This window comes from Theropithecus gelada, chromosome 14 (assembly GCF_003255815.1).
Source record: "Theropithecus gelada isolate Dixy chromosome 14, Tgel_1.0, whole genome shotgun sequence".
In the NCBI taxonomy this organism is placed as follows: Eukaryota; Metazoa; Chordata; class Mammalia; order Primates; family Cercopithecidae; genus Theropithecus; species Theropithecus gelada.
The window spans coordinates 105,884,053-105,900,431 of NC_037682.1; the positions used below are offsets into that span (position 1 = coordinate 105,884,053).

At 51.8% G+C, this 16,379-nt stretch overlaps 1 protein-coding gene across 5 annotated transcripts in view; it reads left to right on the forward strand.

Annotated features, from left to right (window-relative positions):
* The window catches only part of ZBTB16 (zinc finger and BTB domain containing 16), a 197,268-nt gene extending 189,540 nt beyond the window's left edge, over positions 1-7,728 (forward strand). For 3 of the 5 annotated variants that reach the window (XM_025357869.1, XM_025357870.1, XM_025357868.1), the window contains exon 7: positions 1,305-7,728. In XM_025357869.1, the coding sequence (XP_025213654.1) occupies positions 1,305-1,534 (230 nt within the window). In that variant the 3' untranslated portion in view covers positions 1,535-7,728. The remainder of the gene's footprint in view (positions 1-1,304) is intronic. The other 2 variants (XM_025357867.1, XM_025357871.1) reach the window with 2 other exon arrangements.
* Positions 7,729-16,379: the final 8,651 nt, after the last annotated feature.

The window sequence follows — 16,379 nt, forward strand, 5'->3', positions numbered from 1 at the left end:
GTCAGAGCTCAGTTTTCGTGCCCCAGTTTGAGCCCCCAAGGACAGGGTTGGGTGTCCATTGCTGACACCTATAGTGACCCAGAGGATTTCCCAGAGCCCTGGGGTTTCCTTAGCCCCTTGTCGGGGATGTGACCTGGCAGGTGGATCATTAACTGTATTGGCAGTGACTATTGTAAATAGCTGGTCGATGGTTAGATCACTTTGGCTGTTCATTACTTCATTATTTGCTGGGGCCTGTGCACGGAGGAGTATTGATAGCGAGATGGCTGGCCAGTTAATTACTGTATTGAAACAAGGTTCCCTCACATCCTCTGCTCAGCTCTAGGGGACTCTATGGAAGGAAAGTTGGGGTATAGAAGGCTAGGGTGTGGCTGTGTACTCCCAGGTTCTTTATCCTTCCCATCCCACCCCACCCCCAATTCTAGCCTCAGGAGGGAGACAGGGTCCAGGGCAAAGTCTTAGCAGTTTTAGCAGGATAGGCCGGGTGCGGTGGCTCATGCCTATAATCCCAGGACTTTGGGAGGCCGAGGCAGGCAGATCATTTGAAGTCAGGAGTTCAAGCCCAGCCTAGCCAACATGGTGAAACCCTGTCTCTACTAAAAATACAAAAATTAGCCAGGCATGGTGGCAGCACCTGTGATCCCAGCTACTTGGGAGGCTGAGGCAGGAGAATCACTTGAACCCAGGAGGCAGAGGTTGCAGTGAGCTGAGTTCGTACCACTGCATTCCAGCCTGGGCAACACAGTGAGACACCACCTCAAAAAACAAAAAGGCTTTAGCTGGATAGAGGTTCCCAGGTGCGGCATATTTGAAGGACTGGGTTCCCTCAATTTTCCCCCACCCCTGCTCCCCACCATCTGTAGCCCTGAAAGGTCTCGATCCACCTGCTCCCTGGATGGAACTGTGGCTTGAAGAGCCATTCCTGAGGACCGTGGGGCCTTTCTCTTTCTAGACACTCATTTTCTTAATTAGAAAGGGAAAAGACTGTGGCCTTAGGAGAGTTAAGAATAGTAAGACAAGGAACTGGGCAATCCAGTAGTCAACTAGCTACATGTAGCTATTTAAATTAGTTACAATGAAATAAAATCAGAAAACTGTAGAGCTCCAGTCACACCAGCCTCGTTCATAGCCATGTGTGACTGGTGGCTGCCGTCTTGGGTGGTGCCTTCATTGTCCCAGAAAGTTCTGTTGGAACAAGCCCAGCAGGAGGAAGCCAGCTTCCCTGGCACGCCTGAGGGTGACATGGTGCCCTCACCGCCCTCTGTCTGTCCTCACTTTCTCCTGCCCTGTCCCTCTGCCCTCAGGTGAGAAGCCCTTTGAGTGTAAGCTGTGCCACCAGCGCTCCCGGGACTACTCGGCCATGATCAAGCACCTGAGAACGCACAACGGCGCCTCGCCCTACCAGTGCACCATCTGCACAGAGTACTGCCCCAGCCTCTCCTCCATGCAGAAGCACATGAAGGGCCACAAGCCCGAGGAGATCCCGCCCGACTGGAGGATAGAGAAGACGTACCTCTACCTGTGCTACGTGTGAAGGGAGGCCCGCGGCGGTGGAGCCGAGCGGGGAGCCAGGAAAGAAGAGTTGGATCGAGATGAAGGAAGGACTATGAAAAATAAAAAAGGAAAAGAAAAAAAAAAAAAGAGAAGGAAAAGGAAACCTGATAGCTTTTTGGCCTTGGATTCTCTCTGGGCTCCAGATGACCTGGATGCCAAGCCACTGCCCCTCCTCTGGGGGCCTCTACCCTCCTCTCCCGGCTGGAGGTTTGCCTGATTTTCTGGGATGGGGTGGGGTATTTTGTTCACTCAAATGGTGGCACATTTTTCTCCTGCCTTCACCCAGATCTTCCTTTATGTGTCCAGAAACGGAGGCTAGAAAGCAGGTGAGAGGTCCTCTGATCAGAGCCACACAGTCTCTGCCGGCCTTGCTCCCGCAAGACCTCCAGAAGATGAAGGCAGGGAGGAGGGGAGCCAGAACGGTGCTCCCCTGCCGATGGGGCTGGGCTGGGTCACTAGCTGCTCAAAGTGGCAGCTCTAGTTTGCTGGCGGCCGACGGGGGAGAGGAAGGGCTCTGTTTCCCTTCCCACCACTCAGCCCACCTGCTGCTTTCCTCTGCTTTGCCACATCTGGGTGTCCCCTGGTGGTCTCTGAGAGCCTCTGGACCCCTGCCCCTCCCCCAGCTCTTTGTTCCCAGCCTCCCCTTGACTCCTGTCCTCCAAGTCCCAGGGGAGTCTCAGCCCCTCAGGGACCTGGCGGTGTCTCCATCCTTCTCCAGTTCCCTAGTGGGACAGCTGCCTCTGACTTCAGAGCCCCTCCTTCCCTCAGCTTTCTGAGAACACAAAACAAATCCAATACCCCACCCTAGTCCAGGCCCATTGTGAGCAAGATTCCTGCTGCGCTGCTTCCAAAATGGAAAAGCATCACAACTAAATACCTAATATTTTACCAAACAAACCACAGTCCCTACGTGGCCCTACTTCAGTCCCAGGAGAAGGAATCCGTGAAAGGGCTGATGTTCCAAGGGAAGGTTGTGGATGTCTTTCTCTAGAGGGGCCCTACACCTGGGGAAGAGGATACCCAGCCCGTGGGGTGACGGAAGCTGGGCAAGGGAGAAAGTTGTTGAGTCACACTGAGGACCCTAGATGTAGTGAGCTCAGCAAGAAAAGCCAGGTCCAGAGAGAGTCGCACAGAATTCCTGACTCACAGCGCTCCTCGGTCCACAGTGGAGAGGAGGAGGAGCAGAAGGAGGAGGAGGAGCAGCAGGAGGAGGAGGAGTTGAAAGCGCTTTGGCCTTGTGTTATGTTTTGCTTCTTTTCTGTGTCTCCTGTTAGCACATTGTACTTGAATTACCTCAGTTTTTTGTGACCTCATGAGCTTTTTTAACCTCTGTATCTCTTTTTTTGGTTGGGGCTTGGAGGAATGGGGAGGGTGTTCTTTTCTGTTTCTTGTGTAAATTAACAGTTGTTTTTATAGACTTCAGCTGGCCAAGACCCTCCCCATGCCCCTGGAGACCAGCCTCCCAGCTGGAAGGAACTGTGCAGGAGGAGTTGATACTCAGGATCTGAATGTGAGGGCCGGGGAGGACAAAAAACGTAGGTGGGGAGGGGATGTTGCATTGGGGTCCCATGGGTCCCCAAAGGGCACTAGGGAGTCACTATCGGCTCCGCCGGTGCACGAAGTCACCTGTGGCCACCATCCGTTCAGCCTAAAACACTCTGGAGAGAATCCCACCTTTCTTACAAGTTGCTGGGCCATTGAGGTTTGAGGGCCTATGTTTGGATCCTTGCAACTGTGTGGTCTCACCTCTGTGTGCATTCTCATTGCCAGGATTGGTCTATTTTCACGGCTGGTCTTTGGGGAGGGGGGCGGGATCCAGCCTTTGTTTTGTTGTGTTGGGGCGGGGGTGTTGTTTTTCTAAAAGCTACCTCTTATGTTTGTCCAGTTGTTCTTTTGTTCCTTTCCCGCCTCCCACTCTGCTGCTCTTCCTCCCTCTTTTCCCCAACCTCCCCCAACCCTCCTGAATTTTGGAAAGCACATTTGCAATATTCGTGTTTGCTTTGGGACGGACCCTCCGTTTCATCTCATGCTTTATGTGTAAGAGTTTTTTATTGTTATTTTTTCTTTCCTTTCTCTCGCCGAGAAAGTTGTGGCTGCGTTTTGATCTTAGGTTTTACAAAGTGGTTTAGGGAAGCGGTCTTGGGGAGAAGGATCACGAGGAATGTAGGGAAGCCGGAGGGATGGGTGCTGCTGTGACGACCTCCCTGTCCCTCGGCCCCAGCCCTCCTGCCCTCCCCTTCAATCTCATCCACCAAATCTGAAGGCCTTAAAATTGTGTGTTGGGAGGATGCGAATTGGGAGGACGGTGTCACTAGACTGTTGATTAGGGATGATGAAGTAGGGAGGATGCTATTTTGCAACTGTAATAACGACTTAGTGTTTTGGAAAGGAAAAGAAGTTAAACTTGAAATATGTGACTAGAACAGTTGTCATGTTTATAATGTGAAAAGGGTGAAATCATTTGGGGGAGGGGCCGTCTGTAAGAAATCAGTATGCACTATGGCTTCCTCCTCTGGTCTGGGAAGAAGCAGGGACTGGCTGGCCCTCAGGGGATCTGTAAATCCCAGAAAACAGTATTTTTAACAGCAAGATGTCATTCAACATTGGTGGGGAAGGAAGAGAAAAAATCAAACTATTCCATAGAACTAGCTTACCCCCTCACTCCCTTGCCCTTCCCACTCAGCCTGGGCCCCTCCCCCCTCCATTCATAAAAGCTGAGAGGGTTGAGCTAATCTTTACAAATTGTAATATTTTTGTAGTATCTGTTAGTTCCTTCGTCAGTTCTGCAGAACCTTGCCCTTTCCTTTTGTAATGTGAATAGGAAGACAAAAGACAAAAAAAAGTCCACCACCACCAAAATATCCCTTTGTACATGTGTGTGCGTGTGCGTGTGTGCTTTGTGTGTGTGGTTGTGTGTTAAATCATGCAGTATTGTCGTAATCTGGTGTTGCAGCATTGGATGGTACTAAATCAGCACCCGGACGCCCCACCCAACCCGATGGGCCCTGCAGGCCCCAGTAGGGAGGTAGGGGGAGAGCTCAGAGGAGTGTGGTTTCTGAGGGCTACTGTTTGGGGACACCTCTGAATTTGCTGTACCCTCCTCTCCCCGTGAAGACACCTGAATAGAGTCTAACATGCCTCTTCTCCAACTTCCTACCCACAACAACGGAACAGTTCTAATGTTGCAAGGCCTAGTGGCCGGGGGCAAGCTAAGAGGCTGTCTGGAAAATGTGTCTGGAGTTAAGGGGAGAGGAGGAGGGTAGAGGGAGGTCTCTCCCCAGGTGGGATCTGAATATCTGTCCTCCCCTCCTCTTGGCACCGTCTGACTCCTTTGGCCACCTGGCTGCCTTTAGCTGTGGCACTGCTGGCAACCCTGCTTGCTACTGCCTTATCCAGCACAGTGAAAAACTTCTCCAGCCTGGCAAGGCCACGTTGGCTAATAGTCCCTTTCCCATGTCCAGCTCCTACAAGTGTGTCCCTTAATGCGTTTGGTGACATTTACACCTCACTCATGTGCTCTTTCCCTGTTCACTCCTTCGCTCATTCAAAGCATTAAAATCCTATGTATATATAGGATAGACAAATATATAGATATATAGATATATATATAGAGCAAGAGATTGATATAAAATAGTAAATATCATTGCTGCTTTGGGCTGCTTTGGAGGAGGAGGCCATGAATATGGGGAAGGCAGATCTGGGGTGCAGGGGTGGGTAGGGAGGCTGGGGGACCCAGTGATTCAGTACAATCCAAGGGGTGCAACGTGGGCTTGTTTAATCTTTGTGCCTGAACAGTTTTTCCATGTTGAGAAAAAAAGAAACAAAACTGCTGCAATTTTTCACAAGTGTATGGTACCTTTCTGGATGCTACTGGTACAACTGCTATGGACGGAAGAGGGCCGCTGAGCTTACCTCCTTATAGAGGAGTGAGCAGAGGTGGGGCAGCCTTTCGACTCTGTCCATGAAGGGTGGCAGGGTCGGGGTAATTTTGGGGCCTGTTTCCCGGCAAGCCGAGCTAGGGTGAAAACTGGGGGCGCACCAGGATGTGAGACAGAAAAGCAGAAGATTAGACTCTGTCCATTCACTTTTCCTAGGCCCATCCTGTGGTCATCTTTCCCCCTCCCATCTTACCTCCTCCTTTCTGGAGCCTCTGCCGACTTGGCTGTAATGGTGGCACTTACCTGGATATTTCAGTGGGAGGACGAAAAGCGAGACTCACCCTATGTGGTGGGACGGATGGGGAGAGGAAAAAGGCAGAGATGGCCAGGAGAGGGGCGCAGGACAAACCAGAGAGGTTGGGTCGGGGGAAGAAGGCGGGGAGAAAGAGGGGTGTAGGCCCTGCAGGCCGGTTAGCCAGCAGCTGCGGCCTCCCTGGGCCCTTGGCATCCCACTTCGCAGACAGGGTACCAGCCTCCTGGTGTGTATCATAGGATTTGTTCACATAGTGTTATGCATGATCTTCGTAAGGTTAAGAAACCGTGGTGGTGCACCATGACATCCGACCCATATAAATAAAGATAAATATATATATATATGTATGTAAATTATAGCACTGAGGGCCCTGCTGCCCTGCTGGACCAAGCGAAACTAAGCCTTTTGGTTTGGGGATTATGTTTTGTTTTGTTATTTGTTTGTTTTCGTGGCTTGTCTTATGTTGTGACAGCACAAGTGCCAGTCGGATTGCTCTGTATTACATAATAGTGTTTTTAATTCATCGATGTTCTAGTTAATGTCTACCTCAGCACCTCCTCTTAGCCTAATTTTAGGAGGTTGCCCAATTTTGTTTCTTCAATTTTACTGGTTACTTTTTTGTACAAATCAATCTCTTTCTCTTTCTCTCCTCCCCACCTCTCACCCTTGCCCTCTCCGTCTGCCCCTCCCACCCTCCCCTCCTCCCTCTGGCTCCCCCTCTCATTTCTGTCGGCTCCATTCTCTCTCCCTCTCTCCTGCCTCCTGCTGCCCCTCCCCAGCCCACTTCCCCGAGTTGTGCTTGCCACTCCTTATCTGTTCTAGTTCCGAAGCAGTTTCACTCGAAGTTGTGCAGTCCTGGTTGCAGCTTTCCGCATCTGCCTTCGTTTCGTGTAGATTGACGCGTTTCTTTGTAATTTCAGTGTTTCTGACAAGATTTAAAAAAAAAAAAAAAAGGAAAAAAATAAGAAAAAATGAATTTACTGCTGCAGGTTTTTTTCTCTCTCCATGTGTCACTAAGTGAAGTTTGTGCCTTCTATAGCAAAGAGAATATTTTTTACATCCTACTAACAGTAGATTTTTTTGTAGTGAACATTTTTTGTATTTTTATTTATAAGTCTCATAAGAAAAATAGCAATGTTCAGTTGTATACCTTGAATCTGCAGTTAGAAGAGAATAAAGTTAATTCAGTTGTCTCTCGCTTGAAGCGTCCCACCTTTTTATTGAAGTACTTGGTTTTTTTTTTTCTTTTTTTTCTCTTTGCCTTTTCTTGTGTGGGGAACACGGTAGAGGAATTAAGATTTCTGTGTGGGGACTGGGAAAAAGAAAGTTCTGTATTACACATATTTAGCCTTATCTATGTGTCACTTTTATGCCACATTTACAAGGTACATACGCACTGAGTAACATTCTCCTAATACTTTTTACTTAAAAACATTGTTAAATACATGACTATCATATGATCCTTGGTACAGGGTGCTAGGTAGACACTCGTTCACTTATTCAGCAAGACCGCCGTGTACCAGTTACTGTTGTCGGCACTGGGAACTACAGCAGGGGACGAAACAGACAAACCCTGGCCGCCCTGGGGCTACCATGCTAGCAAGCAGCTGAGTCGGAGTCCGTTGCTCTGTTAGGATAACTTGCTCAGGATTGCACGGCTGGTGAGCAGCAGTGAGAACTCCATCCACCTCTCCTGACACCAGGTCAGGGTCCTTTATTCCAGAGCTCCCAAAGCAGGAGTCTCCCGTCTTAGTCTTTAGAGAGACATTTTCAACTGACTCCTTAGCAGCTAAGCAAGCTTCAGAAATTTCTCAACAAGAAGCTTCCACACAATCAAAGGTCCCTGCCTGCGTCTGTAGCAGCCAAGAGCCGTTAAGAAAGGAGATTGGAGCAGGTGGCCTTGTGCAGGGGAGGGGATGGGTGGGAGGCGGCCGTGCAAGCTCTGCATTGTCGTGGACAGAATAAAGGATTTCCGCAACACTCCATGGGTACGATCCCTCCCTGTCTCATCTCCCTGTGTCTGGGCCAACCCTCTTCTCTGGCCCTCTCCCTGTTCCTCTTATCGGGGATGGAAGCATCACTCTATCTGTAGCTGTAAAACCAAAGTCACTCAATCCCAGACATGGTGCTTCAGCACCTCTGCCTGAGGCCGTCCTCACTGTCTGTCTCTGACCAAAATAACCCCTCTCCTCACAAGACCTAGGGGACACAGCCATGATTCTTGTGCTGGGTCCCGCCGGTGTGGTAAACCCATGCCAAGCGTCAGGCCTGGCCTCCAGCATCACCAGGAGTTGTGGGGAGCCATCACCCCATGCGCCACCACCACCGCCTGGGGAACCAAACAAGGCCCGGCCTGCCAGGGGTGGCACTGGGAGGGTTACCTTTCAGCTCTGTTCTCCTGGTCCCAAGGCCGGGGTCTGTCCGACCCTGGGGTTGCTGAGCAGAGAACCACCTGGAGCTACCCTTACCCCTGGACAATCGTCCGAAGAGGAGGAACAAGTGCAACCCGGGGGCCTCCAGCCCTTAAAAGTTGCTTCTCTGTCTTTGCTTTCTCCCCTCCCTCTTTGCCGCCTGCTCTGCTTTCTTCGTCCCTCCTGCCCCTCACCTTGTTCCTCTCTCCCAGTCTTTTTTCTCCTTTCCACTCCTCACCTCTCTTCCTCATCTGTTGTCTTTTCTCCTTTCTTTTTGCTTTTGTTTCTCTGTCCCACCTTATTTTCCCTCTCCACATATTTCTCATGTGAGAAACCAGTCCTTAACCAAAATTCTATGTTTTTTTTTGAGCTGTTGCTTCCATTCCCCCAAGCCATCCTGATCCCAGCTTTTCTTGGGCCCCTGCCTATTTCCTTACCCCTACACTCTGCTCCAACTCTCCGACTCACTCACACACACACACACACACACACACACACACACACACACGCCTCCTCGCCCCTCCCCCAGCTTCCCTCTCCTCCCTCAGGCCTCAGCTTTCTCTTGACAGATGGGAGGGCAGTGAGCACTCCCTCTTTAAAACAACATTTAATCGCCGTTTTCTGTTCTTGGACATCAAAGCTGGGGCTTAGGCGCTGTGCTGGGGTCGCGGCGGCGCGGGCGCTGGGGAGAGGAGGTGAGTGAATAGGGGCTGGGCTGAATGGGCTTTGTGTGACCGCCGGCTCTGCCAGCTTTACATGCTCTTTGACCCAGATATGATCTCATGGAGAGAAAGGGGCCCTGGCCAGACCAGCCTGAGAATGCTCCCTCCGTGGCCTGACTCAACCCCTCTCCTCCCTGCCCGGGGCAGGCGGCCCCACTGCCGCCCCCTGCCAGCCCCGGCCACCGCTGCCCTCTGCCCCAGCCCTGGCAATTGTGGGCAGCCTCCTCCAGAACACACTCGCCAGGAGGGCTCATTGCTGGAGTCAGAAGAGGGGACAGGCACCGAGGCAGGGGCTGGGAAGATGCCACCACGGGGCTGTAGGGTGTTCTCCAGGGACCTTAAGCAGGAGCTCCCTGCATGCCTCGTCGTCTTGGCTGCATTCAAGGAGGCGTTTGGGTCATGTCAGCCTTAGCAGCTCTCCTCCCAGTGGCTCTGAGGGACTCCTCCCCTGCCCAAGGTGGAGAGCGGAGGCCCGGTGCCAGCAGAGGCTTGCTGAAGACTCGAGCAAGTTGCAGCCCATGAGAAGAGGCGTAAGGGAAGCCAAGGCCAAGGCTGCCTCCCTCCACTCAGCACGGCCAGGCCTTCCCACGTGGGAGCCCCTCACTGCCCTGGCACCAGGAAGGGAGGGGACTGGGGATCTGAAGATGACTGACCTCAGTGCTCTGCCTCCGCCCAGGCCCTCTCTCTCGCTTCCATCCTCTGCTTTGTTTGCCGCCCAGAGCGATTTTCCAGAAATGCAAATAGTATCATGTCGCTCCCTGGATGAGAGTCCCCGGTGACTCCTCAGTACTCTGAGGATGGAATTCAAACTCCTTAACAAAGTTCCAAGACACCCTCCGTGACAGAGCCCCTGCTCAGTACCCCAACTTCGTCTCAGGATCACTCTCGAGCCCCTCGGCCAACCCCTACTCTGCTTCAGCCGATGGGACCACGGGTGTTCTGGGCCGCACCGAGCTCCATGTCCCTGTGGGCCTGTGCGCGTGCAGTTTCCTCTTCTGAGAGCTGCACGAACACACACACCCTTTCTGTCTGGCTCTCTCAACTTCTCCTTATTCACTTTTCAGCTCAAACCTTCTCAGGAAACCTTCCCTGGACCCCAGAAGCTGAATTGGGCACAGAGTCTCTATAGCACCATTTAGTCACCTGTTTCCTTCACTGTCACCACGACCAGACTGTCAGTTCCCTGAGGTCAGGAACTGTGTGCTGTCTATCTTTGTGTTCCCAGAGCCTCACGCTGCCTGGCACATGACAGGCACCTGGTAAATCTTTGTTGTATAAATGGCTGAAAGAAGGAGAGGGAGACGGAGGGAAACAGAGAGGCAATTAGCACTCCAGGGCGCATGTTGCAGTTGTCAGGGGCGAGTGAAAGCAGGGATGGAGGAACATCACATGCGCACTCGGGCACCTCCCCAGGACACGTGTACACACGCGGCAGAGGCCCAGTGGGGGACTCCTGCATCCCCACACGTGTGCTTATATCGATTCATAGACCACCTGACTGACCCGTGTCTGCCACATGCCAGAAGAAGGAGCAGGAGGCAACAGGGCAGTGGCACTTCATAGTTGGGAGCTGCCTGGGTGTTGCTGGGCAGGATGTGGGGCAGGAAAGCGGGTGAGGGGGTACACATGTAGACACCTGGTCCTTGGCCCACGGGGGCAGGTCCATCCCCCAGCTCTCTGTGTGGTTTCAGGCCCAGCCCCGCCGCCATCCCCACTTCCACTCGTGGGCTGGCAGGAGGGCAGGTTCCTCTCCAGGCTGCGTTTTCTGCTCCCCAGGGGGTGCCTCAGTGAAAGTGAACTCGCTCATTTAAACCTGACTCTGCAGCCCTGCGGCCCCCTGCAGCGCTAATTACCCTGTAGTTCTAAACTGATTGCTGTACACTAAGCTTAAGCCCTCCTTTATTTATTTACTGACTACATTAATAGCAAAGCCACGCTGCGTTCAGCCGCTCCCAACTGTACACCGGCTGGCTGCACCCGTTCCCTCATGTCTTCCTAGGGAGGCGGGGTGCAGAGATGCAGCCTGGCACCGGGCCCATTACCCACCACCCTGACTGAGTCTCCAGGGCCAGACGACGTGAGAAATCATTGGCTTCAGCCATACCTACCCCGGCACCCAACGGGGCTCCTCTTATTCTGACTCTGTGACAGAGTGGGAGCACCCAACACACAACAGCTCACCAACCAGAAGAATCTGCTATTCACAGCACACTCAGAATGCTGCCGTTCAGCCTTCACTTGTGGGATGAGGTGCCGCGCGCTGGCCTCATTTTACAGATGGGCAAACTGAGGCTGTGACTCCATAGCTGGTAGGCGGTGTCTCAGGCATGCTGTCCATCGAGGAGATGGCCACCCCACGTGCCCCCAGCCAGCCAGGTTTGACAGTTTCTGTTGTGTGTTCCCATAACTTCTACCCCTTGCCACAAGAAAGGAAGCCATTCCCTAAGTGGAACTGAAACTGCTTTTTTGCTCTCAGCTCTTCTGCCTCATTCACCTGCTTGTCCAGAATTTGCTGGCAACTTTGGGAATACAAGCTTTCCTTCATTCTCAGCCTTTACCAAGCAGGTCTAAGTCAGACCTTCGACGCCAGTCCCCACTTCCCCCCAGCACTCACACACCCAGGGATGTCTGGGGAGACGACTCCCGTGTGGTCAAGCCCCACTGGTTCTCCCATTCAGGGGTACGGAAGTGCCCACAAACACACCGCTGTCCTTGCCTGCATCTCTGAGTGCCCTCAAATCCCCTGAGGCAGAGCTGGGCCTTGGCCTTGGGGCACAGCAGCTCTCTGAAGACCAGATGGGCCCCATCAGGGTGCAGCATGCAGACCCAAGGAACCAAGCATCCAGGCTCCACTCTGATGCCAAATAGCCTGGTGGTTGCCATGCGGTGCACCCCAGAGAAGAGGGGCGGCTGAGATGTGGTCGAATCTGGGATTCAGTCGAGGGGACCTGGGTTTGAGGCCAGCTCTGCTGTGCACTGCGTGACCTTCACTGCATCTCAAAGGCTCCCGACGGCTCCACTTCCTCAGCCATAAGACTGGGGTCAGCAATACCTGGTCCACCCATCCTCAGGACGAGTGTGCAGCCGACTAGAGGAATGATGTGAACCAGCCTTCTAAACACCATGACGCTATAAACGTGAGTTATCAGTGGGGACAGACTCTGGCTGGTCTGGAAGGGGAGCTGGGGTCCCGGACATTTATTTCTAGAACAGGAGCCCTCGGAACCGGGACCCAGGAGCCTGGCGTTCTGGAGCGAGTGAGGCTGCTGCCGGCATCTCGGGGACTCTGTCTCCACCTAGTGGGCGCTGACTGCAGGTGCTTCTGCTGCTAAGGCCGCCCAGAAAGCAACTGGGGTTGCATGTCCCTTCAAAAGCTGCCTTGGGGCCGGGCGCGGTGGCTCACGCCTGTAATCCCAGCGCTTTGGGAGGTCGAGGCGGGCGGATCACGAGATCAGAAGATCGAGACAGTCCTGGCTAACACAGTGAAACCCCGTCTCTGCTGAAAATACCAAAAAAAAAAAAAAAAAAAATTAGCCAGGTGTGCTGGCCGGCGCCTGTAGTCCCAGATACTCCGGAGGCTGAGGCAGGAGAATGGCGTGAACCCGGGAGGCGGAGCTTGCAGTGAGCCGAGATGGCGCCACTGCACTCCAGAGTGGGCGACAGAGCGAGACTCGGTCTCAAAAAAACAAAACAAAAAAATCCCCTGCCTTTTATTTCCGCCGGGCGCGATGGCTCACACGTTTAATCCAGCACTTTGGGAGGCCGAGGCGGGTGGATCACCTGAAGTCGGGAGTTTGAGACCAGCCTAACCAACATGGAGAAACCCCATCTCTACTAAACAAAAATAAAATGAATTAGTCGGCCGTGGTGGTGCACGCCTGTAATCCCTGCTACTCCGGAGGCTGCGGCAGGACAATCCTTGAACCCGGGAGGCAGAGGTTGCGGTGAGCCGAGATGGCGCCATTGCATTCCAGCCTAGGCAACAAGAGCGAAACTCCGTCTCAAAACAAACAAACAAACAAACAAACAAACCAACAAGCTGCCTTGGTTCCTTTGGGTCCCCTGCTATCCCAGGTCAGGGTAGGGCTGAGTAAGGAGGGAATGTGGTCCAGATTTGTGCCAGAGAAGAAATGCTTTAAACTACTTGGAGGTGGGGGGCGGTGTTCAGCTGGGCCTTTCCAGAAGGCCTCCTGACTCAATATTTCTTTCTGGACTGTTCTTCTCCCGTCCACCAGCTGGCCATATCAAAGCCAACTCCTCCCATCCCTAAAAAACTGAATGGGAAGCTGTTGTCAGTCAGCCCCAGCCCCAGGGATAGGCGAGGCCTCCTCTTGTATTGAGGTAAGATCAAACTCAGCTGGAATTCAGCTCCTCGAAAGCTTTGTGACTGGGAAAGGAGCAAGCAGTTCTCGAAGGGTTTGCAGAAGGAGCCCAGAGTGCCCCTAGGGCTGGGTCACTGAGACCCTGGGACGTTGACCGTAAGAGGCTGCAGTGCAATGGGACAAACTCTTACTTCCTGAGGTCCTGAACCTTCCAAGAGCCTAAAAACCCATAATGGAGGGTCGCTGAAGTCAGCTCCTGCCTTTAAATCCAACTGCCCTTTTCAATTTTTTTTATTTTAATTTTTTTTGTCTTCAGCTTTTAAGTTCAAGGCTACACGTGCAGGATGTGCAGGTTTGTTACACAGGCAAACATGTGCCATGGTGGTTTGCTGCACAGATCATCCCATCACCTAGTTATTAAGCCCAGCATTCGTTAGCTATTCTTCCTGATGCTCTCCCTTTCACCCCCTAACCAACACAGGCCCTAGTGTGTGTTGTTCCCCTCCACGGGTCCATGTGTTCTCATTGTTCAGCTCCCACTTATAAGTGAGAACATGCAGTGTTTGGTTTTCTGTCGAACTGCCCTTTTACTGCAGTGAGTGAGCCTGGCGCCTGTCCTAAACCCTCCACACCCCACTTCCGGCTCTAAGAACTGGTTGACCAGCCAACCTCTGGACTCTGGGTCCACAGATGATTTGACTGGAAGCGATCTTAGGACAGGCCATCTTGTCACTCTCCTTGCCCCTGGGCGCCTCCAGCCATCTCAAATGGATGCAACTAAATGGTTTGGAAAACCCCTCCAACCCGAAACTTCTAGGATTCTAGGACTGTACTATAGAGCCAACTACCAAGATCCTCAGAGAAACACATCCCCTGGCTTCCTATCACCTGTCAGCGCTTTTTAAAGCAGCAGATTTCACTTTGTGTTCCCCTCCACGCCGATCAGTGTGGTCTTCAGCATAGAGTGAGCTTCTAGTGACACGAGCTGGAGAGAAAGAGGAAGTGCATCATGACGGCTCCTCTGATGGACGAGGTAAGGGAAAGATCTTCCCTAGTAACTCCCCATTTGGGAAGAAGGGGTCACAAATGGCGGGGGAGATGGGGACACTGGCCCCCACCAGCTCAGCTTGAGGGATACTCACCTTACTCTCGGAAATCTGCCGATTACCATTCCTCCTTCACCGCCATCCCAAGCATGGGTACTTGACCTTTTCCTGAATTCTCCACAGCTGAGACCAGCTGAATTCTTTTCCTGAATTCTCTGGCACAGCTGAGACCAGCCTGGGACGTTTAAATTAGATTTCTCTGAAGTCTCAAGGATGGCAAAAGAAAACAAGCACCAATGAAACTGACTACCCCTATGTTTCTAAGAGAAAAAAAGTTAATTTTCTACAATTATGATTTTTTTCTTTTCTCTTTTCTCCTTTCTCCTGTTCCCTGCTTCCTACTTAGCTCTTTAGAAATGATTATAACCTTGACCTTCCCTTCACCACACACTCCCTGCTGGGCAAACTTATCTGATTGTGTGCTTACTTAGCAGCTCCAGAGCCCAGCTCTCTCCTACCAGGAGCTTGCGTCGAGAGACAGCCGTCAATTTACAACCTGAATTTACAACCTGAAGTGTGCCCACTACAAAACTCTTTCCCACCTGAAGAGTATCTCAAGATCATGGCCACTTTGTAACCTAGCTCTGCCCATGATGGCACCAGCCCAACCACCTGGTAGATAACGCACAAACCGTGTAGACCCCACACCTACTCCCTCCCTCCCCTGTATGCCGTACATACCAAGTCCCCCTTTAAAAGCCCCGACTTTCTGCCCCCAAAGTGAAGTGCTAGCCTTAAATGCAGAAGCCTGGACTTCCTCCCCTAAGCTAAACTTTGGAATGAAATCAGTGTCTTTATACCAGACCTCTTGTTGAACTCTATAAGTGGCAAGCGACTGAACCTCCAGTTTGGTTACACCAAGAACAGCATAACATTAGATCACCCGGTTCACAGGCAGCAGCATGCGTCTCCCATGTCATGCCTTCCTTCCTGGTTCTCTGCCTGCCTTCAGGAGACAGGGCCCGTCTTTCATCCCAGCCACTGACAAGTCTGATAAAATGAGACCCGGAGTGACGTGGGCTTCCTGTTTCTAATGGACTGTGTGTCTGTCCTCCTCTTAAAGTCAGCTACTCCTCTTGCGCTCTGGATCATATCCTCTCAGTCTTTCCAAGCTCTTTGCTCCTGTGCTTGTCTTCTCTTTGCTATATCTGTTTCCCCCTCTCTTCCTGATTATTCACATCAGCATAGAACACCTCCCATTTTAGCAAACCTTTCCTTGAGCGCACATCCCCCTTTAGCTTCCACCCGTATTGCTCTCTTCCTTGGAAGAGCAAAATTCTAGAGAGCTGTCTGCAGACCTTGTCTTCCTTCCTTTTTCTTACAACAATTTCCAATTGGAGTTTTATCTCTGTTATTCCTTTAAAATTGTCTTTTCAAGTTCATTAGTGGTTCCACCATGCAAAATGCAATGGCTTCTTTGCTGGTCTGAAAATATAGGATTAACATACAGTTTCTTCCTGCTACCCTCTCACAACATAGTCACACACAGCTTCTGACACCTAATGTAGGGGGCTTCTCCCCACACACCAAGCAAGCACTTCTGCAGCAGCTGACACCAGCTGGGTGCCCTTTAAGTCAATTCAGTTCCAACACTACCTACCTGGAGATAGCATCAGATCCCACAGGTTAAGGGTTCAGTCCCACAAAAGTGCTTTCCACGTCCAATGCCAATCGCAAGCTCCAGGTTGTTCGACCCGTGCTTCTGATGACTGGCTATATATCAGGGTTCCCACAACCTCCTCATTGGGTTTGATTAATATGCTAGAGTGGTTCACTGAACTCAGGGAAACATCCACATTTACCTATTTACTGTAAAGGATATTACAAAGGATACAGTTGAAGAGGTATGTAGGGCGAGGTACGGGAAGGGGCTTGGCACTTCCATGCCCTCCCTGGGTGTGCCACTCTCCAGGAACTTCCAGGGATGCAGCTGTCTGGAAGCTCTCTGAACCCTGTCCTTTTGGGTTCTTATGGAAGCTTCATTTTGTAGGCATGATTGATTAAGTTACTGGCCATTGGAGATCAACTCAACCTTCGGCCCCTCTCCCCTTCCTGGATGTTGCGGGGTGGGGG